At 49.0% G+C, this 25,435-nt stretch overlaps 1 protein-coding gene across 5 annotated transcripts in view; it reads left to right on the top strand.

Annotated features, from left to right (window-relative positions):
• Positions 1 to 25,435, top strand: part of SVIL (supervillin) — a 950,451-nt gene that overhangs the window by 503,059 nt on the left and 421,957 nt on the right. For all 5 annotated transcript variants that reach the window (XM_069648084.1, XM_069648081.1, XM_069648082.1 and 2 more), the window contains one exon: positions 1,066 to 1,276. In XM_069648084.1, the coding sequence (XP_069504185.1) occupies positions 1,066 to 1,276 (211 nt within the window). The remainder of the gene's footprint in view (positions 1 to 1,065; positions 1,277 to 25,435) is intronic.

The following is a 25,435-nucleotide window of genomic DNA, read 5'->3' as shown; positions in this document are numbered from 1 at the left end:
ATAGCCCGCCGAAAGCCTCTGCTTTCCTGGGCACTGAAAGGATTTTCCTGGACTCAAAGGTCAGGAAGAAGGCTAAAATACCAGATGACCAAAGGACAAGCCACAGTTAGTAGTCAAACGTGCTAAACGCGATCAGGCTAAAACGAAATCCACCAAAACATGGTAAAAAAAAGTCACTTGCATATGGTTTTTCCCCTTCTGTAATGGCTTGGCAGGCTGCAAAACCATGGTCTGGAGGGTTGCCCAGAGCTTTGCCCGTGGTTATGACTAATTCAAAACCTTCCAGCCATCACCTTTCTGTTTTGCCAAAAAAGTCACTGCTGCCACCAGCTTGTCCATTTAGCCCATCTAGAGTAACCAAAAATCCTGAGCGTTAGTCTAGGGCCAAACAAAATGTCTACCCCATTGTACTGCATTGTAAAATGTATATTGACAGCCTGAAGGACATGTTGGTTTCCCCATAACAGATGAGCAAAATACAGTGTAGTCAACTGCATTGCAAAAAGTTTAGGGGTCCACAGAAATGGAAGGAAAGGTGCAGTAAAGAGGAATCTTTCCGAACATGTTGAAATTCCATCTGCCACTAATGTTACCAAAAAAATGTGATTGTGCGTGCAAATAATACCGTATAGAATTGTGCCCATTGCTTTTGGGGGCGATGGGGGTTTGGAAGTAGGACTTTTTTCATGGCTTGCCCCACCAATCTTGCAATGCTCGCTACTCCGCTGACCATAGATGGTTCTTGTAATACTAGGTTTGTCTCAAGCTGCTGACGAAATAAACTTATTAAAGGGCACACATGTACTGTTTTCCCAGCTTTTGCTCCCAGCCCATGGCCATTTATAATTGATCACTCTTCTCGGTGGCCGTTACTGCAGCCATTGGAATTGCATGCTTTTTCGCTGCAGCACGAGTTCCTTTGCTGGGAAAGCGCTTCATATGTTGAGAGTCGCAGATGAAGTGCCGCTGAATGTTGCTCGGGGTTAACGGCTTCCCGGGAATGAAATGTTTGCTATGTGCGTATTAATAGCACCACGTGCTAATGCTGCATTTCTCCTCTCAAAGCAGAGTTTGTTCAGCCTACACATGAGCCTCTTCCGAGTGCACCAACGCAGAGCGGGTCTCGCAGCACTGCAGCCGCGGTGTCCTGCGAGCAGCAGAGCGAGGGGGAACGTGACGAGGGCGCGCCGCAGCCGACCTCACTGTGTGAAACTTCACCGGGCGACGCGGGGGACGTGGCGGATATGTCCAGCAGAGCGATGTCCATCCGAGACAGGTAACGCCGCCGGCGCATTGCAAAGTAAACCCTGGCTTTAAGAAGTCTGCTGGCACGACTGTTTATGTAGAATGTGATTCATAACTGCAGGGACGCCTGCCCCGTTGGAGCACCCACCAATTAGGCTGGACTCCCTTGCTGCGAGCATAATTAAAACAGTAAGGAGTTGCATCATGTATGGCAGCAATGTGTGTTCATTGTGCAACAATTCTATTTAGTTTTCCTTTAATTAAGTGGGTGTGCGGTATGTTCACGCTTCGTTTTAAGTAAAGGAGTTAAGTGCGCCATGTGACTTGGTTTGCGTTTTTAAGCTGCATCTTGTCCAGATGGATACATTTGAACATTGGCGAAGAAGGAATAAAAAAATATATATATATATATATTTTTTTTAAGTTCATGTGGGTATTTTGAGAATGTCGAGGTAAGATTCTCATTATTCGTGTTGCCGCCTATCTGTGCTTTTAGGCAAATGCCAAACTCTACGTACATCTGTTTACATCTGTTTACCTCTGCTTCCAGTCTTTAGGTCGTCTGCTTTAATTGCCTTACTTATTTGTCTGAAAAGATATCGCTGCTTTAGGAAACCACGTTGATATGGAATGCTTTAAAGGCAATGTGGGGACGTTTGCTTAACCTCAACTGTTGTGTTGAATCAACTGTCACCAACATATTCGAGTTTGCACACTGCGTGTGGTGGGTTCTTCAGAGATGCCAGAAATATTTAGACCTTTTTTGAGAATTCTTGTGACTTAAGTTGCCTATAACAGACCAGACCTCTTTTTCAAGTGTTTATGAATAGTAATGTTAATGTAGCTTTTACAGGGCATTCTCGTAGGTAAGACGTTTTAGACTTAAGTTTAGGGTATCACTATTTTCTCCGTCAGGATCTTGTTAAGGTATTTTTGTTTGTATTTAGCAATGCAGCATTTCACTTTTTGTGGCAAATGTTTTTAATACTAATTCTGCCTGTTGCTTGCAGTATGGGCAACATTTTTCAAGGTGTATACTTTGCAATAGAAAACTTGTATTGTCCAAACTGATTCATTTTAAGGAATTCTTTTTTATTTGAAAAATGGCACAACTTTTTTTCGAAGCCACAATGAACACGTTTTTGCTCATGTTTTAGTATATACAGTCTTACCATAACAATAGCTTTTCCTTTTATACTCCTTCTGGAGTCTATAGAAGTTATGAACTCAGTTATATGAATCATTTAAACTATTGCAAACACATTTAATAACAATCTGTGCTTCTGAAAAGGGACAGTTTACATGATGCACCGTTCGGCCTACGTCCTGCATTTTTGTTAACTATGGCTCACCAAGGTTGTGTTCCAGTTCTCAAAATAGCAGAGATTGTCATGTTGCGTCTCGCACTAAAATGGCGATTTTGTTAAGGCACAGAGGATGGGGTTATGCCACCTTTTTTAAACCGCAGCAAGTTAAAAGCAAATTGGAAATTGGATAAATGGACACGTCTCATAATGCCCCAGTTTCCCACCACAGTCACGGGCTGAGCCAGCTCCAACGTCCTTGCATTTTCGTCAGCCCTCTGGAGTGAACCACCCTCATTTGGTGACTGGTATTGACCCCAATGTTCTCGACCTGCCATGCCTCTCCTGTATCCTGTCTTCAGATAGTGTAGACTGGACCCCACCACTCAAGGCTGAAAATGGCATGGAGGGAACAGCCTCATCACGGTACCTCAATAAAACCCCCACTTTACATCGTAAATTAAAAAATAACTGTACTTTTTCAAAGCCACAACTGAAAAATGCTCCACTGTTTTACAATAAAAAAAAGTACTAAATACATTCTCATACAACTTATCCATAGACCCAAGGTCATCTTCCAAAAAAGCACCACCATAAAAGGACTTTGGGGCACATTCGGCAAGGGGTACCAGTACACCAAAGACGGAAATGTCCACCCGGCCTGGGACACAAGCCAGCAAGCCCACATAGCTAGAGTGGGAGAGAAAACCTGTTGAAATGGACGCCTGAAGGAATGGCAGCCGCGAGGAAGACTCTAAAGTTTTTGGTACAATACTTTGCATCGTTTAAAGGACCATGCTAAAGCACACAACATAACTTAGGATGACCTGTAAAAGGATATTCAACAAACCTGTAAAGAGTTTTTCATCCATAGACCAACGAAGAACTAAACGCTATTGGGCAGAAATGAAAAAAACCTTACAATCCAAGGCTCTGACTTCTGAGAACCTTTCGAAAGCAAGACAGCACAGCGTCACCCACTTCACAGAAGTTGCCTGTAGGGAAGGTGCCCTTGTTCCGCCAGAGCAAAACATTGCCAAAACCAAATTGACACCTGACCGGACTAACATGGCTTGGGTGAATTCAGAATCCCTACCCCGCACAGTAGGTACCTGATCAAGGGGCTTTTTCCCCTTCAAAGACTACATAACCAGCAAGAATGGGCTCTCCGTACCTGTTCACTGCTGTGCAAACTAGTTGGGTCAACAACTGCCAAGAATATGGCTATCTCACCACAGGGGCTGTAAGATGATCAGCGTGATTTGGTTTGAAGTGTCCAGACCTGCCAAGCAGAAATCTAGGCTGTCCAACTGCCAGTGGCACATGTTTCTGTTAAAAAGCCTGCAGCCCCCTGTGAAATGTCCTGGAAGCCCTGACCTGTTCAAGCCACAAGGGGAGTCCTCCAAGATCAGTGGATGAACGAAGCCTGCTGGATCAGATAATACAACTGGTAATAGCGGAGGTCTCACTGGCACATCCATTTGTAGGGCCAAGGAATACCACTCAAAGGCTGGCCAAATTGAAGTTAACAGTACCAGATAGAGGCACAACCCTCCTGATACATTACAACAGAAATATTGGAATAAAAGAAAGGGGAGGGAGAGTGTTAAGCCAACCATCGTCCCAAAGATGAAACAAAGTATGTATTGCTATGTCTGGGTCTGGCCTGACATCCGAAGATACTCCTCACTTCTGCATTTATCCTGGAATTGACAAGTTCCATGGACATGTGACCCTGCTGGGACCAAAGGGCCCAAAACACACAAGGGTGGAGCTGCCAATGGCTTGAATCCTTGAGTTCTTCCGAGCACCAGTCCGCTAACCCGTTGTGTCCCTGGAAGGCATTTCACCTTTACCTGAATCTGCTGAGCCAGCAACATTTCAGCAACTTCTTGCCCAAGTCCATTAGAGTTTTTGTATCTCTTGCTTCTCGGCCAATTGATGTACATCACTACAGTAATGTTACTCTGAAGAAAAATAGGACCATGAACTACCTGTCTTATGAATGTTGTCCCTGCAAAGGAGCTTCCTCGACTGTGAATGTGAACCTAGCCCTACTGTTGAGGTTTAACCACAACGGACTCTGCATCCAAGTAAGGCTGTGTTGGAATTTAATAGATCTGGGTGTGAATAAGGCTACCACTCTTATTTCTTTCTTTGCCTCCCCTGACAAGGTATTACTGTCTGACTAGATTTGCCATTGCTGGGTAGAGCCAACTTTTAGTTTCGCCAGGGTCATGCAATTCACGGTCCCGGGAATCAGGGCCTAGATAGAGGGAAACGAGGCCTATCGACAAAACCAGAGGTGTGAGAGGGTGAGAATTGGCAAAAGAGCCCTCAACTCCCGCTTTATTGAAATAATGTTGGATAAGAGAAGGCAAAGGGAGCAAATCTGAATTCCATGGACTGAGAGGTGCACATGTCTGGATTTATGATAAACCCATGCAGGAGAAGCATTGCCTTGTACAAGTGACTGATGGCCTCCTGGCGTCATTGGGACATTGTCAGAATATTGTTCAGGTAACTAATGTGATTGCCCCTGTTGCACAGATGGTCCGCCATCAGTGGAAACATCTCAGTGAATCCCCAAGGTGCTGCTAGAATGCCTAAATGGAAGGCATGTGAACAGAAGACCATTTACCCCACACCCGTTCTTCTTTGTACTGGCGAGATGTCCTTAGGTTAGCGTGAACTGGGATCGTAAAGTAGGCATCAGTCGGGTCCAGATGAACATCCAATACCTGGAATGTATCACATAACGTAGCATTGCAGTAGTCTTCATTTTGAGATGGTGAAAGGCTACATATTAATAAACCTGCGATTTATTTGGTCCATAAACGAGTTTCACTTCTTTACAAAAGGTGGAAGTCTCTTACTCCTTTCTCCCAAAAAACTCCTTCCAGAGACAAGTTGTCAGATTTGGCTTCTGTGCAAATTCTAGACCAAGCCCCTGCAGAGTCTATATAACCTACCTGTCCTGAGAACTTACATTATCTAGAAAAAAGTTTATTCAACCCCCCTGCCACCCCTCCAACTTGTGGATGTTAACTGGCCACTATCACTGTTAAAACCCCATCCTCTGTGTCTGTGGGAAACCCTCTTCTGAAGAATTTCTAACCCAATTGGGAAAATTGGATTCTGAGCATCCTGGATAGCCAGCAGGCTACCTCCACCAAGTTAAGGCACTGATTAACGTGGAGCTTGTCTCGCAAAGTGGCCTCTGCATCACCCTGGAAGAGACCCGAAGGCAAAATATCTGCTGCATAGCCATCTGCGCCTTGATAAAGGACAAGAATGTAGATGCAGAACATCTCACTTCTGTAAGAGTTTTGAATCCAAAGATAAATCCTTATGCATTTGTGGGCTAGCCATCTGGCAGGTTGCCCAACTTTGGGATTAACTTCAGCAGTACTGTTTCTCCTTTCTCCTTTCAAGGCCACATTATCGAAGTGCATCGGGACCACTGGGCCAACCATCAAGTCTGGCAAATTATGATTCTTCAAAAAAATGTTTAAAAGGTGGCCTACAACATCCTAGCAAGCACGCCAGACCACATCCGTCCCCTTGCTCTGATCCTTCCCATACTTAGAAAAAACATTAATCTTTGGATTAATGAAAGGGGTGGCAGATTTCAGTAAGAGCTGGCCAAAGGCATTCAGCTCTGAGCCGGGCTCTGGCTGCTGTATCCATCTAGCTATTACTGGGAGCATGTACATACGCAACCGTATGTAGAAGTGTGGGGTGCTCAGGATTGAACCAGGTCCAAACCTATTCCCCTGGGACTTGTAGTATTATGCAGACCTGGTGAATGGCCCTGCTCTAAAGGAATATGTAGTGTATCCCTGATGTTCTTATGAAGAGCCAGCCCATATTCTGCCGGTGATGAAATAAGAGTGTGGATAATTAAAACATGTATGAATTATACATGCTCTAGATTTCCTAAGCCAAAGCATGCATGCTCTAATAACAAATAAGGAAGTGCACAAAGCCAGGCAGAGCATAGACTTTCTCTAATTCCACAAGAAGGAACAATACAATAAGAGGAAGCACAGGTAGGGCTGATAAGCATGAGCCTCCTCGAGCAAAGCTCTGGGGCAAAGAGTGCGCAGAGCCCTATGAATGAACTGATAGCACGCATCACTCGCTCACTACGAAATAACGTCATGTGGAAGTAAGGAGACCATTCACTCCAGAGATCAGGCTAAAAAGGGAAGACTTTGATGTGGGTGCTGCGTGGTACTGTGGGTGATGTGCTGGGGAATTAAGGGACATGTAGTCAGTTTCTTGTTTTTGGTTTTGACTTGCTGTTTAAAATAAAGGATGCAGCATATTGACTCCTCTGTGCCTGCCATGAAATTTTCCAATGCATGCATTAAATTAAATTTGTAATAATATTGTAGTGTTTATTATGCTAATTGGCTAGTCAAACTCTTGTTAATGTCAAACAATCATACCAACTTAGACTACTGTAGTACACTGCAATATTTTAGAGGTTTCTAGAATCTCTACTTCAGAAACAAAAATGGACATGCCACACTATACAATTAACAAAAATATCTCTGGACTGGAAATGCACAATAGTTTTAAATCTCTTCTTCCAAACCTGTGGCACCTGTTGTCGGGGTCCTGTAGGACAACAGACTGTTTCCAAAAGCGTTGTCTTAATAGATGCAAGGAGCAGTGTCTGTGCTTTTCCCTATTTGAAGGTGGCGGGTGGAGGTTAGCATTACTGATTGCTTTCTTCATAGCTCTACTTTAGTTTTCTTTACCATGTTGTGTACAGTTTTCTATACAATACATTTTGTTTTTTTCACTACTTTTCATATAGCTACAAAGTCCTGTCTACATTTGTATAGCTGACCTTCAGAGGCTTCTCTGTCTGCCTCAAATGACTTTCTTGTCTCCCAGAAGACTTGCATCTAAAAAAGAGGTTCATTCCTAACTGAGCTATTAATTTCAACAACTGTGGGATTTTAGTTGCTAGCGTGCTTAGCGAAGCAAGTGGTAAAGTTTGAGCAGTCAAGGCCAAAACTGGAGCGTAGTAAGGATGTTTGTTAACATACATTATTGCATATGGCATGTCCACCAATTAGGTTATGAAAAGAAGTACTTGATTTCATTCAAAGGTAACTCAAATGTTGTGCAGATAACAAATCTTTTTGAAGAGATGTATTTATTGTTCAAAATGTGTAACCCAATCACTTATTATTATTTTTTTTTGATTAAACAGTTTTTCACAGTTTTTACAAAAGGGTGTGAAATATGTTCCTTCCTTTGGTCGTTTCATTGTCATTACTGTGGTTTGCTTTCTAAATTGGTTTCAAATTGTTTCTTCTCTCGTCAAGTTTATGTTCTGAAAGAACTGTCCAACCGAAATTACTGTTTTGGTGTTGCCTCCCGACATCAGAATGTTCCACCAATATTCTTCTTCCCTACACCATTTGAAGAGGTGTCCCATATGGATCATTCTTTTTGAGGACCGTTCTCGGCACGACAGTAGGAGATGCCTCACTGTTTCGACTGTTTGTTTTGTTGCAAAATCTACAAAGATTGTTGGTAACGGTGCCTCTAATGAATACGTTTTCTTTAGTGTTTAGAAGATTCAGCCTTGCCCTTAGGTATGTATTTCTAAATTGCTTGCTGGGACCTTTTAACAAGTAACTCATAAGCTCGTTTTGTTTTTGTTGTTTTACTGGTAGGTCCAAGGCTGATTTGTATTTCGAGGCATCTTCCAATGTTTTGATCCAGTCCATTTCCTTACATTTTGTGGAGGTTTCGTTTGGGTTACACTCCAGTTCTTCCCAAGAGCTTCCTATTTCGGCAAGTGTTTCCGTGTTTCTTTGCTCCCATATAGAAAGAATGGTGTTGGAGCCTTTGTTTAGCTCTTTGTTTAATGCCTTGAAGATCTTCTTAGAGGATAGTCTTATTTTCCTGTGCAACATGAAGGTGTTCAGTTTGACTCTTCCCCCTAGTGATAGGACGTTAATTTCTCTACGAATCAATGCCATTGGTGTTGATTGCGGGAGCGTCAAAAGTTTCCTCCAAAATAGGCCTAGTTTTGTCCAGATTCTCTCGGGTATCATGGGCATCGTTTCTGCACCATAAGTAATAGCAGGTACAGCTTTATCTGTGTAAAAGTTCAGAGCTGGTTTCAAGAAAAATTTTCCGAATTTTTTTTATCCATGATTCGTGCTTGTGTTAGCATGATTTTAGTTTTTGCAATCATGGATTCCTGCATTGGGGTTTCAAAACGGTTTGAATTGATCGTGACTCCCAGATATCAGAACGATTTGTTTTCCAGTCTTTCTCCTGCCAAAGACCATTTCGATTTTTCTTTTCGTGTTGTTTTTTCCAATGTCACTATTTTTGTTTTTGTTGAGTTGAGGATCAGGTCATTGGCCTGGAGATATTCGGAGAGTGAGTCTAGTTTACGTTGACCTATAGCAGTTTGGTACAATATTAAGATGTCATCGGCATAAAGTAATCTGCTTACTTTCTCGTCTCCAATGTTCGGTGGAAATGATCTGACTGTAGGATCCCAGTTTTGATAGTCTCCAATTAATGCATTATAACACCTCTGTAGGTATTAATCCCCTCTGAAAGTTGGCCTAATCCATTGAGTCTGACCCTCATAGAGGTTCCAGAGTAAAGCTCGATAATTGGATTCAGGATTGATGGAGGACAGTTCCAGTTCGTCAGTTTTCTCCAAAGTCTGTCTCTGTTGACTGTGTCAAAGGCCTGAGAGACATCTATAAACGCCAGATGGATCTTTGGACATCCCTCTAAAACCTTTGCTTTAAGTATGCTTAATAGCATTATGTTGGCCGTTGTTCCAATGTTTTTGACAAATCCTGTTTGGAAATCGTCATGAGCTTCAGAGGTAACTGTCCAGATCTTGAATTTATCCAAAAGAAAGACACCGACTAGTTTCCCGATGGTATCCAGTAAGGCGATTGGTCGATAGTTTGATGGATTCCCTTTCTCGCCTTTCTTGAAAATTGGGACAACGTTTGCTGTCTTCCAAGATTTCAGGATAGAGCGGGCATCAGCGTATTGTTGAAATATTTGGGCTATAAGGGGTCCCCATGATTCTATGTTTTTGAGATTTACATTAGAGATTCCATCCGGTCCAGGTGCCCGGGAGTTATTCAGTTTCCGTATTTTTTTGCAGATTTCCATTTCGTCACGTTCTATGTCCCATTGATGTTTTTGGACCCGTGGAAGTTCGTGAGTGTTGCCCTTGGAGGGGCAAACATGTTTGAGAAAAAAGAAATCCAATGTGCTTCCCCGATTGAGTTAGCTAAAGCATCCTTGGAGTTGTTTCCTTTCGGATCGATAAGAGTCCAGAAAGCTTTAGCTTGCTTCCCGCTTAGAGTCCTTAGCATGTGCTCGGAGTCTTCTTGGTATAGTATTGCACAATGCGATTTTATCCAGTTTTTGTAAGACTTTTTTGCAAGCACTGCTGCTTCGGCTGTTTGTAGTGAGGGGCAAGATTTTGATTTACGGAGGATTCTTCTCATTTCTCCTATTTTTGTCCACCAGTCGCTTGTTACTCGTGTGTTGGGGGTTCTTTGCAAGTGGTTGAGGTTTTCTTTGTTGCTGGTAAGGGATCAATAGGGGGTAGTAATCAGATGTTAGTGACCCCACTTGTTCATCGATTGTTCTTTCATATTTCTTTGCGATTGCTCTTATTGCCTCACTAGTGAGTCTTAGTCTTGTCCCTGCTCCATTGATATCGATTGACGGAATCATGTTCTTTCCTTTTCCCTCTGATTTTGGTTCTGGGGCCGAACATGTAGCCTTCAGAAGGTTGTGGTCACTGTTTGGTTCTGATCACTTCAAATGCAGTTATCTTTGAAAGCAAATTTCTGGAAACATATATGTGGTCCAGGAAGGCTTTGAGGTTTCCTTGTTCCTAGGTAGGCATGAGGTTGAGTGTTGGAGAGGTCAGATAATGGAGGTTGTGAAGATCGAGTTCGTCCATAAGTATCTCCCAGCTCTTGCCTCTCTGGTCGGATTCTCTGATTGTTGGGAGTTCTGGAGTTGCTGATCTGAGATTTGTCACCATTTTATGGATTCAGTCCAATATTTGCTAGGGTAAGGTTTAAGTCCCCACATATTATGATGTGATCGATAGCCATCATGTTTCAGCAAGCCTCTATCGTTTGGCCAATGCCTGCCAGGAGAGCTGCTTTTCTTTCAGGGCTTTTGGATTCCAATATGTGTTTATCACTAAGTATGATGTTGGCTTATCCAGGTTTTTGCCTACTGTGGTCGTCTGCCTGAAAACCAAGGAAGCTAAAATGAATGGACTGTTTAGCAGCGTTTGTTTGAGTTGCAGACCACTGCAGGCTCTGACAGCTGTCAGGAGCCCTGCACTGGGCCTGCCTGTTGCGCCTTGTGTTGCTGGTGAGAAATCGATTTAGAAACCGTCAATCGATGGCTTCTTAAGGAGCCACGTCTCCTGTAAGCAGAGAAGGTCTAATGATCCCAAATTCACATTGGATTTGGATGTCAAATGGGTGAAACCTCTTTTGTTCCACGAGCCCATTATTAGGTTGCTGTGAGTGTGGGATGATCTTCTAGGTTCTTCGTCTTCTCCAGTTGCAGTTGTTCATGGCTATCCTCTTTCTTTCTGTTGTCAGTTTTTCCGAGATCCAGGCTCATATAGTTTTTTCGTTGTCTTGAAGGGAGTGTCACGAATGATCGCAAAATTCAGTTGTCCTCCTTCTAGGGAGGTCTTGATTGTTGTCTTCCAGTTCGGCCAGGGGCCCTTCAGTAGACGTTCTGAGTCCATATTACTTAGTTATTCGTTGTATCGAATCTTGGTGTTTGCGGGGCTTTTGTGTCGTTGAGTTTTGGATGTTTTGTGTAGTGAATCGAGTCTGTCCTTGTAACTGATGGCTCTTCTCTCGTCCATAATGGATTCCTTTCCGTAATGGTTACCGGTTGGCCTCCTTTCATCAATGTCCTGATTTCTGGTTTCAGAATAAGTTTTGTGAGATGTGTAGTGTGGTACTCGATGCCGCAAAGAACCATCCGGATTACCCCCGAGCGGCCTCCTTTCGTCCAGATCTTGTACTCTGACTCCAGAGTATGTTTTAAGGGGTGCATAATATGATGCTCGAGGTCTTAAAGAGCTGTCTGCCTTATCGGTAGGAACATGTTCTTGCTTGGTTTGTGTTCTCTCCCTTTCGATCCAACTGGTGCTTGGCGAGAGTTATTCTTGCCGCTACTTATTTCTTCAAGGTTGTAACCCAGATCTCTAAGGGTTCTGGACTCGGCCTTGAGCTTACATCTGTTGCTTGATGAAGATGTATGGATATATACACTGTCTATGGAGTGAGGGCCCGAGAATTCAATAACGTCGAGATGATCTGATACTGATCTGAGAGACGAAACTTGATGAAGTAGATCCATTATTGCGGATCTGTTTAGAACCTGGTTGTTCTTTGATTTGTAGCTAGGTTGCAAGAAGAAAGAACGGTTTTTCTATTGTGTCACATTAGACGGGTACGTTTCTGTTCTCTATCGGAGTACTTTGGCGGGGTTGTGCAGTTAAGTTCTCCTTTTTGGTAGTGGTCCCTGGATTCTCGTTTTTGGTGTATGTTCGCCCTGGATGTCCACCTTTTCGGAGTATGATTATTTTTCTGATTGTTGGGTTTGTCCCGTTTTTTGGTACGAGAAGCGTGTCTTTGTTTTTGCCAAGGCAAGGTCTTTCGTTTCGGGTCTTCAGCCGTGGGGACTGATCGAGTTTTTGGCTCTGGGAGTCTAATTTATTTAGGAGGTGTACCATTATCGTGATTCCGATCGAAGCAAACGGTGTTTCTTTAAGATTGACAGTTATCAGATTTTGGATTTTTGGCCAGCCATTGAGAAGAGAGTTCCAGGGGGTTATCCATTAGATCGCTTTCTGTGGGAGAGGGAGATCTGTTGCTGTTCGATTTGGAATGATGGTTTTGAGTAACACTCGGTGTTGGTGGTTTCGTTGAGATTTTGATATACTTTCTTTTTGTTGAAAGTGAGGAGTTTTGCTTGGCCTTAGGATGTTCCTTTGCCAGTTTGAGCTGGGCAATTGTCCCGGTATTTTGTTTCGAGACTGGTGCTGAAGATGTAGGTGGAACATCGGGAGAAACTCTAAGATCCTGTTCTTTGTCGTTGATCATACAGTCATTCAATGCTTTTGTCTTGCTTGGTGGAAATGTAGAAAAGTTGAGGGTGGTTTGGTTTCCATGGGTTTGGCCTTCATGGGTTTTGTTCGTCGAATCTGATGTGAGACTTGAAAGAGAGAGTCTAGCGTTCCGTTTGTCCATCATCATGATACCTTGGGAACTCTTAGCTGATACAACTGAACGAGAGTTGTTTTTCTTATCGGCGTTTCCTGCTTTGAAATTGAATGTTTTCTCTAGTACGAAGTCGACTTGGGGATGTTGTTGGTCCCTTGTTTGTGTGCTGACTTCTTTAGTGATCTTCCTGTTTTCTGTTTTTGAAGTGATAAATCCTTCTAAAAAAGTTAGTTTTGTCTGTGCAGAGGCTGCCAATGATACTTGGTCCTTTACGGAGTCATTGAGTGATTCATACAATTTAGTGAACGGAGCTAGGGCTGTGGTGATAGCTGACATTATTATCAGTAGATCCGTTTTTTTATTTGGTGTTTCTTTACCGGAATCTCCCATGATTTCACTTTGTCTCCTGTTCTTCGGTGGTGTGCTTGGAGTAGGATGCTTCGAAGTTTGAACTTCTTGCGGTCTGTTGATCGTTGGCATTTTAGTCGGCATCAAATGTGCCTGGTGTGGAGTTGCCTGCATAGGTTTTAGAGGCAAAAGTTGCGTTGTCGGTCTCTCAGATTTTGAGTGTAATAAGTCCAGTTTCTTGGTTGTTAGGCAGAGGTCAATAGTCTGTAATAGCTTAGTTGGTTTAGCTATAGGTTCTTGCACCCCGCTGTGAAGTAAGTTTTCTTTAAGCAGGTTTGGCTAGTTAAGGCTGTGCGTGGGAGCTGAGAACTGTGAGGAATTTCCTGATGTGTTTAATTCCGTATCCCTTGATGTTGGGGGTTTCCCAAAATGCCATCTTTTATTAATAGGTAATTGAGGGGTCGAGGCATTTGGGTTGGAAGAGTTTGTGTTGAAATTTAGTCTCATCGGAATAGTGTGAAACTGGGTATGATCGTTTTCTTCTAAGGTCCCTTCCAGAAGCTCTGCGTCGGAAATCTCGCTTTTCCCCGTATTGGCCCTTTTCCCTTGTTTACTAAAAAATGTATCAAGAGTGCCCACTGATGGATTCTGGGCCTCTTTATTCCGGTTTGTTGGGGCGGACTGCAGGTTATTTGTTGGTAGTCTGCACGGAAGAGGTTTGGTTTTAGGTGTTTTGGCTGGGTTTGTTCTTTATCTCTTCGTAGGCGAGTGTTTGGCCTTCATTGGGATTGAGTCTTTAGATGACATTTTGTTATTTTTTGATGAAGGGTCCTTCTCAGTGGCCCCAAGTGGTGTTTCCTTTGAGGTAGTTATTGGGGGCGTTGGGTTGTGGTTTGTGAAGCTGTCACTTTCGGAATCCTCAATTGTTGAATAAGAGCAATCGCCTGACCAAACGGTTTTTGAGGGCTAACTATATCCTCCCTGGCCACCACCGGATGGATCTCAATAGCGATTTTTTTTTATTTTATTTCCCCCATAACTAGAGGAATCGTTGTTCTCCAGCATTGGGGTCTGGCATGGATTCACATGCTCATGAATATTCCCCGTCGTCAGGCTGGGAATCCTCGGTAAAGAAAAAATCAGTATCAGTTTCGTTTCTGATCTCTTTCGTAGTAGTAACCAATCACTGATCTCTGCGTCATACTGACCACAGCCAATGACTGCCCTCTACCTAAGCCCCGCCTCTGGCAGCCATCTTCAGATTTTTACCGCACGTTCAAGTGTTGGGATCCTCATGCTATTGCTCTCGAGCATTAGTGCTATCTTTTTCACGTTTTTTCTCCAAAAACTTCTATTTTTCGGTCAAAAGAGCCTCAAGCTCCACCGTTTCTTCATCCGATCAACGGGGACCCGTGTCGGATTCGTCTGCGCCCCTCAAGGGTGAAGATTTCGTCGAGCCACGCTTTTGGAGGACTCCAGAAGTTTCTCAGGCCCATCTCGGACATGGCCCAGGAGAAGGGAAGCTCGACGCCCGGAAAGCTGTTCAGGGTCTGCCCTGGATGCCAGCTTCAGAATGTCTTTAAGGAGGACGAACACTCCCTTTGTCTTTACTGCCTACATGAGGACAAGAAGCACGTGGAGAAGGACTGTGCGTTTTGCGGCAATATGTCGGAGCGGACCATGAAGGACCGCCATCAACGTCTCGCCAACTGGCTGGAAGGGAAGAGCCCGTCAGGCGAGAAGAAGACCGAGCGGTCTTCTAAGACCTTTGAGGACGCCCCGGCGACGGGGGTCCAACAGAAGGCCAAGCACCGCGAGTCCGCTGGCACCGGGAGCGCCAAACGGTCGGGCCAACGCTCTGGTTCGGGTAAGAGGAAGGCCGAGCACCCGGCGAAGCTCCTGGAGAGACCCCGGTCGAGCTCGAAGGCCCCATCGGAGGGGGAGCGAGGCAGTGACCCTCCCCCCAAGGAGAAGGCGGTGAGCGCACCTAAGGTGGTGAAAGCCTTAATCCAAGGCCTCTATAGAGACAGTTGCGGCGGCCCTGGCTCAGCCTGTGGAGGCTACACCAGTGGTGGCGACCTCGGGGCTCAGAGTCTCCCTGCCACCGCAGAGGGAGTCCTCTTTTATGCCCATCGACAGGACCCCCGTGAAACCTCCGACGGAAAAGAAAAAGGGGGGGCAGGAGGTCGTCGTGGATTCCGCCTCAACCTCTGAGGAAGAGCTGATCGAAGTCTTAAGCCACGGCGTTGGCGTGGAAGAAGACCAGCCCGTCGGGAGGGACCCCGACATAAGAGACGTCGATAGCGTCGAGGGTGCCCACGGGGCCCCTGACCGCCCGTCGGACTCCCCTCAACCAGTGCTGCAAGACAACTCGACGGCCATTTTGTTGGCCATACAGTCCTTATGCTCGGAGATAAGGACGAGACTGCCGTTACCACCAGCGGAGGAACCGCTCCTGACGGGGGACCCGGAGCCAGGCCCTTCTGGGAGCCCTCCCCCTAAGAGAAGAAGGATTCATCCTCCACCTCCTTTTCAGCCATCGCGCCCTGTTCAGCCCTCCTCCCCGTCCACGACTCGTGGGGATGATACGGGGACTGACACGGCCGCGACGGGTACGGACGACGAGGTTTACGACGAGGATCTGCCGTCGTCACCTCCCACCCCGGCTTCCCCGCCCGACGAGATTGGATCGTTTCACTCCATGATCGCCAGAGCATCCGAGCTTTTCCAGCTCTGCCCGGAAGAGAAGAAGGAAGGTTTCCTTTATCAACGGCGCGAGGCCAAGAGGAAGACGGTCCTCTCCGTACCTCTACTGGACGATATTTGGGATGAGGGCCTCGCCCTCCTCAAGAACCCATCCACGACGCTGGCTAGAAGGGATCAGTACGAGAAGAAGTACCGGGTCCCGGACGCGGCCCCCTTGTGCCTTCGGGCACAGCCGACCCCGGACTCGGTCGTCTCCACGGTGGCCAGGAAGAAAGCGGGGGGGGCGCAGCCTCTACGTCGACCTCCCCGCCGGACGGCGAGGGAAAGAAATTGGATACGATGGGACGCAGAGTCATCTCGTCTGCAGCGACGACGATTAAGACGGCCAACGCCTTGGCTATCGTAGCCCGCTACGACAGGGAGTTGTGGTACAAACTGGCCCCCCTGCTGGACTTCCTACCGGACGACAAGAGGGCGGATGCCCTAGAGATCTTGCAGGAAGGAGAGGTGGCGTCGGACCACGGACATCGCTGACACTGGATTTCGCCAGTTGGGCAACGGAATGTGCCTTAGGCGGCGTGGATGGCTCAAGGCTACTGACTTCCGTCAGGACGTGCAGACCAGAGTCTTGGACATGCCGTTCGACGGAAACAACCTGTTTGGGAAAACAGTGGACGATTCCCTTCAAGCCATCAAGGCAGACACGGAGACGGCCCGGGCTCTTGGGGTTCTCCAGCAACGGCGGCCGCCCTTTCGGAGCGGCGGAGACAAACAGGGTGCCTCCAAAGGTTCCGGCGGCGGATTTTCCACCTACCGTCAAGCGGCCCGTTCGTCGTCGCAGGAAGCTTACAGGGGACAAGGCAAGTCAGGCGGACCCCGCCGTCGTTGCCAAGGAGGACAAGGCGGCAAAGCCTTGTCGAAGCAGGAATGAACCGGCCGTGGGGTCGGGCCCCCACCGAAGCACCCCGGTGGGAGGCCGGCTGGCGAGCTTTGTCAGCGTGTGGGAGTCCATCTCCACCGACCGTTGGGTGCTGGACGCCCTAGCCCAGGGTCACGCACTCGAGTTTCTAAAGAGGTGCCCGCGCGTCCCCCCTGTGGCCAGGAAAGAACATCACGTTCCTCAACTTCTCTTGGAGGTAAAGGCGATGCTCAAGAAGGGCGCCATCGAGCTCGTCCCAAAGAGGCTTCGGGGCTCCGGAGTTTACTCAAGATACTTCCTCGTGAAGAAGACGGGAGGATGGCGTCCCATCCTGGACCTACGACGACTGAACAAATTCATCAAGGCACAGAAGTTCCGGATGGTCACCCTCCAACACGTCCTGGATCAGCTGGAGGAGGGCGATTTCCTGTCGTCGTTGGATTTGGAGGATGCCTACTTCCATATTCCCATCCTAAAGGGACACCGAAAGTTTCTCAGGTTCGTGGTCCAAGGGCGTCACTATCAGTTCAGAGCCCTTCCCTTCGGACTGAGGTCGGCACCCAGGGTGTTCACCAAGTGCCTCGCACCGGTGGCGGCGCAGCTGCGCCGAGAGGGTATCCACGTCTACCCCTACCTGGACGACTGGCTCATCCGAGCGAAGACGAAGGAGCTCGCCGTGGAGCACACGGCAAGGACCGTCCAACTTCTCACGGACCTGGGATTCTCCATAAACTACGCCAAGTCCCACCTGGTGCCCGCGCAAGATGCACTGTTTCTGGGAGCAAAGCTCGACAGTGTCGCTTCTGGCCTCTCCGTCGGAGGAAAGGACGAGGGCCATCTTGGGCAAGGTGCAGCGGATGCTGGTTGCGGACGCGGCCAGAGTGAGGTCCATCAAGTCCCTCCTCGGAATGATGTCTTCTTGCATTTACCTCATCCGCCTGTGCAGGCTCCGGATGCGCCCGTTGCAGGAGTTCCTGGACGCGCGCTGGATCCAGACGGGCAGCTTCGAGGAGAGGATCACACTCGACGAGAGTTTCCGACGAGCGATCCGGTGGTGGGGCACCTGCGCGCATCTGACGGCGGGCATGGACTTCCAGACCCCCGGCCACCAGGAGACAGTGACCACGGATGCCTCCCTGGAAGGGTGGGGAGCGCACACCGAAAATCTGCACGCGAGAGGCCTTTGGCTCCCCACGGAGAAGTCCCTCCATATCAACGTCCTGGAGCTCTGTGCAGTGTTTTGGGCCCTCGGGTCCTTTCTTCCGTCCCTCAAGGGCAAGGTGGTGAGGATCTTCAACGACAACACCACCACCATGTTCTACATCAGGAAACAGGGCGGAACCAGGTCCCCAGCCCTGTCCAGGGAGGCGCAGGATCTGTGGCATTGGGCCGTCGCCCAAGGGATGTTTCTGGTGCCGTTTCATCTGGCAGGGATAAAAAAACACCATCGCTGACTCACTCAGCAGGGAGCTGCGCTCGTGCCACGAGTGGGAACTACGACGGGATCTTCCGACGGTGGGGCCCACCCCAGATCGATCTATTCGCGACGGCGACGAACTCCAAGTGCCGGAGGTTCGCCAGCAGGTTTCCCCAGCCGAGGAGCATGGGCGATGCTTTCTCGTCCCCCTGGGAGAGCCTGTTTCTATACGCGTTCACTCCATTGCCATTGCTGATCCGGCTCATCAACAAGCTCAAGTGGTCACGGTGCAGGATGATCCTCGTCGCACCTGCGTGGCCGAGGCAGATATGGTTCCCGGACCTTCTGGACTTGTCAGCGTCCCCGTCAATCAAGCTGCCAGTGGACGCGGATCTTCTCTCCATGGAAGGAGGCGCCATCCTCCATCACGACCCGAAGTCGCTGAACTTGCAGGCCTGGCTCCTGCAGCGTTAGAGTTTGAAGGATACGACATACCGGCCGACTGCAGAGAGGTTCTTGCAAAGGCCTGGGCGTCCTCAACTCTTAAATGCTACGGACAGAAATGGAAGAGGTTCTCTGTCTGGTGCCACGCACAGAAGATTAACCCTCTACGGATTACGGCTCCCCAAGTACTGCCGTACCTACTGACGCTGGCCAAAGCTGGACTGGTGCACGCGTCCATCAAGATTCATCTTGCTGCGATCTCCCGATACACCGGAACCACGGGGCGGACGTCTTTGTGGTCTCATCGTCTGGTGAAAGAGTTCATGAAGGGACTGTTCAGATCGTTCCTGCCGGTGAAGGCTCCGGCCCCGGCGTGGGAGCTCAACGTGGTGCTGACCAAGCTCATGGGACCTCCGTTCGAGCCTCTGCACTCGGCTCCGTTGAAGTTCTTGTCGTGGAAAACAGCGTTTCTTGTGGCCATCATCTCCGCACGACGGGTGGGAGCGATCCAGGCCCTTTCCTGCAAGGCCCCGTACTTGACTTTTCACGACACGAGGGTAGTGCTCAGGACGCAACCCTCCTTCATGCCCAAGGTGCAGTTGGACTTCCATCTCAACAAACCATTGGTGTTGCCTGTTTTCTTCCCGTCGCCTTCGTCGCCGGCTGAAATGAATTTGCACTCGCTGGATGTGGCTAGAGCGCTGAAGTTCTACGTGGACCGCACAAAGTGTTTTCGGAAGACGTCCCAACTCTTTGTGAACTTTGGACCTGTCAATCAGGGGAAGGCTCTCTCGAAGGCTTCCATGTCCAGATGGCTCTCCGGCTGTATCATGTACTGTCATCGGTTAGCAAACCGACCGCTGCCTGGCCGTCCGAGAGCCCATTCCACCAGAGCGATCGCAGCTACCACGGCGTTCCTATCTGGTGTGCCCTTGCTGGACATCTGCAGGGCTGCTACGTGGAGGTCGACGCACACCTTCACGAAATTCTACTGCGTCGATCGGGATTCCAGGGAGGAGTCCAGGGTCGGCCAAGCAGTGCTGCGCAACCTGTTCGCCTAAGGTGAGCCTGGTGAGGAGGTAAGAATTGCTTAATATTGAGTTTGATGTAATGCTTAATGTTGAGCCTTTGCCACCTCCCGTGGTTGTGCATGTGTGTACTGCTATGTATTCTTTATTCATGAGCATGTGAATCCATGCCAGACCCCATGCTGGAGAAGGAACAAGTTACTTACCTGTAACTGTTGTTCTCCAGCATGGGTCTGGCATGGATTCACATGCGAACCCTCCCGCCTACCCCTCTGCGGCTCTTCACTTGGTCATACTGCCACTTCACGTGCTACCAAATCTGAAGATGGCTGCCAGAGGCGGGGCTTAGATAGAGGGCAGTCATTGGCTGTTGTCAGTATGACGCAGAGATCAGTGATTGGTTACTACTACGAAAGACAGATCAGAAACGAAACTGATACTGATTTTTTCTTTACCGAGGATTCCCAGCCTGACGACGGGGAATATTCATGAGCATGTGAATCCATGCCAGACCCATGCTGGAGAACAACAGTTACAGGTAAGTAACTTGTTCCTTACTCACTTTTTTAGATTCACTGGCCTCGTTAGTGGTAGGTGTGGTGGGACACGTAGAGTTCCCAACCAAATCTATGGAAGTCGCGGGGTCTGACGAGGAGTTTCCTCCATCCAGTTCAGGGAGAAATGCTCCTGTTTGCTCCCGCCAAGTTGCGTTGGTGAGCTCCCGCCCACTCTGATTCTGTCTGCCACTCCCGGGCCAGGAGGGCCGCACGGAAGCAGACTGCCCTCGAGGGCAGGCTCCCTGCCACAGGCCGCCTCGCCACCGAGAGGAGCCCCACCCGCAGCTTGCCACGGGCAACGTGAAGAGCGTTTAGGGGGAGAGTCCCGAGAGCTCGCCCGAGCGGCGTCCTAGAGACGTTGAGCCAGAGCTCCCAAACCTGACAGTGAGTGTGGGTTTGGCTGGGAGGGCAGGCGATCCCTGTTGCGATCGCATTTGCAGGTCGCTACAGCTGGGGGTCGAGCCGACGCTCCCAGACCGGCCACTGAGTTTGTCAGCCTGCTGAGTCGAAACTCCGCAGTGTCAACGCCCGGCTCTGTGTCTCCCGGCGGTCGAGTCGCCGCTCCCAGACCAGCCAGGGGGTAGAGGGGAGCCGGGGGTGGGGAGTTAGCGCCGTCATGGGCTCCTCCCTGCTCCTCTGTTCCTGGGGGTCGAGCCGACGCTCCCAGACCCGCCAGAGGGTGTGGGGGAGCCTGGAGTGTCGGGTCCTCGAAGGTAATGGCAGCTCCCTGCTCCGGTGTTCTTGAAGGTCGGGCTGACCCTCCCAGACCTACCGGAGGGTGAAGGGGAGCCCTGGATGACTTGACGGTCGCGGCGGTGTCGTCCTTCTGCAACGCCTCCCCTGACTGTCGGGCAGGCATTCCCGGACCTCCCAAAGGGAGCGGCGCAGCTTGCGGCCGCGGGATCACAGTGAGGTAAGTATCCTCTGATTTAAGTCCCTCGGTCGGTCGAGCCGATGCTCCCAGACTTCCTTGGCTGGGGGGATTTAACAGAGGTTTAGGAGTTTGTTGGGAGGAGACGAGTGGCCTTGCAGCCTGTAGTTTCTTACTTCTTGAAGGGTTTTTGTGGGGGCTACGGTGCTCCAGCCCGCTGTCTTCACTGCGGGTTCTCTGACTTCTTAGCCAATGCACTTCCTCTTCGGGTGCTGGAATAGCACACTTCATGTTGCTGGTGCTGTGGGGGCAGTCCCAGCGGTCCAGGCACGGACTGCCTTGACTCTGCGGCCAGCTCCGCGGATAGATGGGTGTTTTATGGACACACCTTCACTAGGAACAACACTGTAGAAAGACTGCCACGGACTGCCTTGACTCTGCAGCCATGACTCCGCCTTGACTCGTAGTGAGCGAGTGATGCATGCGATCAGTTCACTTATGGTCATTTGAAATGTCCAAAGTCAACCAGATAGTTTGAGCAGAGCAAAACATTTTCAATTTGCAAGGTACATGCCTGATAGTCACTTGCCCCTCATTTGTCCACATACACGCAGCATACCATTTCGTACTCTCCAAGAGTAAATTGCCACTAGCTAATGGTAAGTGCACATTTTGAGGCCTAGTTTTAGTACCAAATTCAGTAGGTTCTGCGCTGGGGTGTTTTGGTATCCGTATCTGACCAATGGGCAGTTAGGCTCACCAAGTAAAGAATGGTCATTCTTAACTGGCTTCCCATTGGCTGAGTGGAATATCGTTCGATGCTCTGCTACCTACCAATGTGAAATAATTGTCCAATTTTAAAGACCGGACTCCATCTCATAGCATTCACCATCCGGCAAATGTGGCCTGTCCAGATGGCTGGCTGTGGAAACTTCGTAACTTTGCAAAATCAAAGGCTGGTGACTGCGGCAGAAATTGGTTATGAGGTAGTTCCTGCGTGCAAGCATGACAATTGATGACCGACTGGAAAAGTGCTCATCCGTAAGGAGATGAATAACTGCTGAAGCTGTTGTGTAATGCTGTAATCTGTTTGCTTACAGTTTGATTCTAGTATGAGTTGTCATCTGCTTTTAGCTGTTGCAATTCAGTTAAGACTTGTACTCGTCAACTACAAGTCTACTTTAAATGATCATTGCTACTTGGCTTTTCTAACAATAGGTCTTCAGTGCTAGTGTTGCTGTTGCTCGGTGTCCAGTTCGCATTCCTCTTAGTCTTGTGTCCACACAGGAACAAGCAGTAAACTTTTCTCTGAAAGTAAGGGGTGTCCTTCGATTTTCACCCATACTTAGCCTGACTTCTTGGGCGAAACTGTGCACTGGTACATTGTTTCCCTCTGCTCACAAGCATGTCTTTTATCTGCAGACACTGCCAGAGCTTCATAGTCAGAAGGGACCCTTGGCAAGGTACACCAGCAGAGCTGCTTCAGTCCCTTTTCGGTCAGCTTCACCTCTGTTGCTGGACAGACTGACTTAGTATTCTTAGTCTTCTGTAGACATCCACATGGTTGGAATGCAGACTCCTCTGTTAAATGGAATTATTGGACGCAAAGTGTGAACTGAGCTCCCAATCATAGGGGTGCCACTACAATATTTGGCGGTTCCTTACATATACACTCTCCTAGGCTACTTCCTGGTCTTTTGCTCATCAATTTAATTCCTCTCCGGAATTCGGGCACCATTCAGCTATCCCGCCAGTTCTATTCTTCGTTGTTGCCCTTGCTTTTCCAGGCAGGTAGAAGATATGTCCAAATGTCTTATTCACTTAGTCCCCTTTTCCGCACAGACGGGAACGGGCCGAATTAACCAGCGCCCCTGGGTTCGGCTTCGGCCATGTAATTCCACATGCAAATATTACTTTGTCTTTTTTTATCTTTATCGTTCAAGTACTCTGTCTTCAGGCGTCACGCTCCTCCCCGGCGTATGATCGACTTCCACAGGTGTCCATCCTGCAACGGGCTCTTCCCAATTTCAGACCCCACGCCCTCTGCCTATGTTACCTTGGCCCAGACCACGGTTGGCAAGCTTGTACAGCATGTGGATCACTCATCAAACAGACTAGCCAGGTGGAGGGAGCTTTTTCAGAAGTCGCCTCCAGAGGACCTCAAGAACTTCGTGAAACCTGAGCCAGGCCTAAGCAAGGGCTGCTATTTTACATTGCACCCCGCAAGGGAGACTCCTTTCCAAGGACTCTACCGCGCCAGAGGGACCGTTCAGGTCCTTGTACCAGCACGTGCACTGAGGCTGCTACAGTTACCGGCCTTCGGGCCGAGGGATCCCCCCACCCCCCCGGTGGCAGTGTTGAGGGACTGGAAGGTTCTTGAACCGGATTGTCATCCGAGGGGCTCTGCCCTTGTTCCGGCAATATTGCAGAGGGGCTATGCCATATTACCGGCAATACGTCCGAGGGGGTGCCTAAACGCAGCTCTACCGACCCCCGGGTTCAGGGTGTTGCACCTACCGGACCTTGGCACGAGGAGCAGGGTAGGCCTCTTGATCCACATACAAGAGTCCTGGAGGAGGCTGGGCCCAGCGAGCCGAGCAACACGTCGTAGGCACGTGGCAGGCAGTTTGACAAGATGGCAGCCATGCTAGACAGAGGCACCCGTCCAATGCCATTCCAGGAGTTTGGCGAAGAACGAGTGTCAAGGTGGGACTGGCCTCAACCAGGTACGTGGCCGACAGCCTATCCTCCTTATACGCAGGGCAGCTTCCCACTGCATCCATACGGGCAGGGTATGCAGAGGCTCTAGCAGCCTCTGGCTACCCCGTCTGTACCCCCCCCACCCGCACTCCGGGCCAGCGAAGAGGGGTTATTCGAGGTTCCACAGGCTCATGAAGTCACCTCAGATGGGGGGGGGGGGGAGTTATCCTCAAGGACGCCATCAGGGAAGTCCTCCAAACTAAACTAGCGGCACCACAAGCGCCTCCGCTGGTTGGGACAGCAACTCTTCTGGCGTAGATCCGGTTACTGGTAGAGAGCCAGGCAGTGGAGGAAGTCCCAGCCAGGTTTGGGCTTTTACTCCAGGATTTTCACCATTCAGAATAAGAACCAACCGGGCCTGAGAGTTGTGCTGGACCCTTCCACCCTCAACCTCTCCTTACCCCTTCAAAAATTCAAGATGGTTACGCCAGCTTTTATAGCGGAGACATTGTGCAAAGGAGACTGGATGTGCTCATTGGATCTGAAGGACGCGTACCTACATGTCCTGATTTGGCAGCCCCATCGTTCTTTCCTACGGTTCAGGATCATGGACTACCATTTTCAATACAAGGTCCTTCCTTTTGGCTTCAATTCAACCCCCAGGGTCTTTACCAGGCTCGTGAATGTGGTGGCGGCCCTCCTCAGAGCGTAGGGCCTCCACATCTATCCAAACCTCGACGACTGCTTTGTCGGGGCTACATCTCCGGAAACGGTTTCACCACTCTTCCCATGCCCTTATGAACACACTGCACGATCTGGGCTTCTCGCTCAATCTCAAGAAGTCGCAGCTGCAGCCCACGCAGACTGACGTTCTTGGGCCTCATCTGGGACATGTGCTCCGAGAAGGTATTTCCGTCTGAGGACAAGATCTTGGCCATCAAGAGGGTCCCCACCCACTTCCTCAGCAGAGAGGTGACCTTAGCATGGTGGTACCAGCATCCCTTGGGTATCTTGGCGGCAGTTCTATTAGCCGTTCCACACACACGAGATTGAGGAGGATTCAGCTGCACTTCACGGCCACATGCAACCAGGAGCGGGGCTCTCAGTCTGAGGTGATCAACGTTCCCCCCCCCCCCATCTCTCCACCTGGACCTAGGTGGCCTAGGGATTGCAACCTACGGACGGGCAAGCCCTTTCAGCCGCCCACCCCGCAGGCAGCCATCACCACAGACTCCTCACTCGAGGGCTGGAGACCCACCCTGGACGATCTCTCTGTCCACGGCACCTGGACTCTACAGGAGCAAGAATACCACATCAATTGGTTAGAGATGAACGCCATCTGGCCCGCGCTCAGAGCATTCCTACCACTTCTCAGGTGCAGGGTTGTCCTCATCCAAACAGACAACTCGATCAGCATGTACTATGTCAACAAGCAGGGAGGCACCAGATCCCCTCCTCTGTGCAGACTGGCAATCAGCATGTGGGAGTGGGCCCTGCAAAACATCTACCTCACGGCAGTCCACCCGCCGGGGGCATCCAACCCAGAGGCAGACACGCTCAGCAGGTTGGGAGCGGACAATTACGAGTGGCGGCTAAACAACCTTGTTATT

The sequence above is a fragment of the Ambystoma mexicanum genome, chromosome 2q, assembly GCF_040938575.1.
Source record: "Ambystoma mexicanum isolate Mex_15411 chromosome 2q, UKY_AmexF1_1, whole genome shotgun sequence".
NCBI lineage: Eukaryota > Metazoa > Chordata > Amphibia > Caudata > Ambystomatidae > Ambystoma > Ambystoma mexicanum.
Note: the sequence above shows the minus strand (reverse complement) of the source record. Positions and strands in the feature narration are given on the sequence as shown.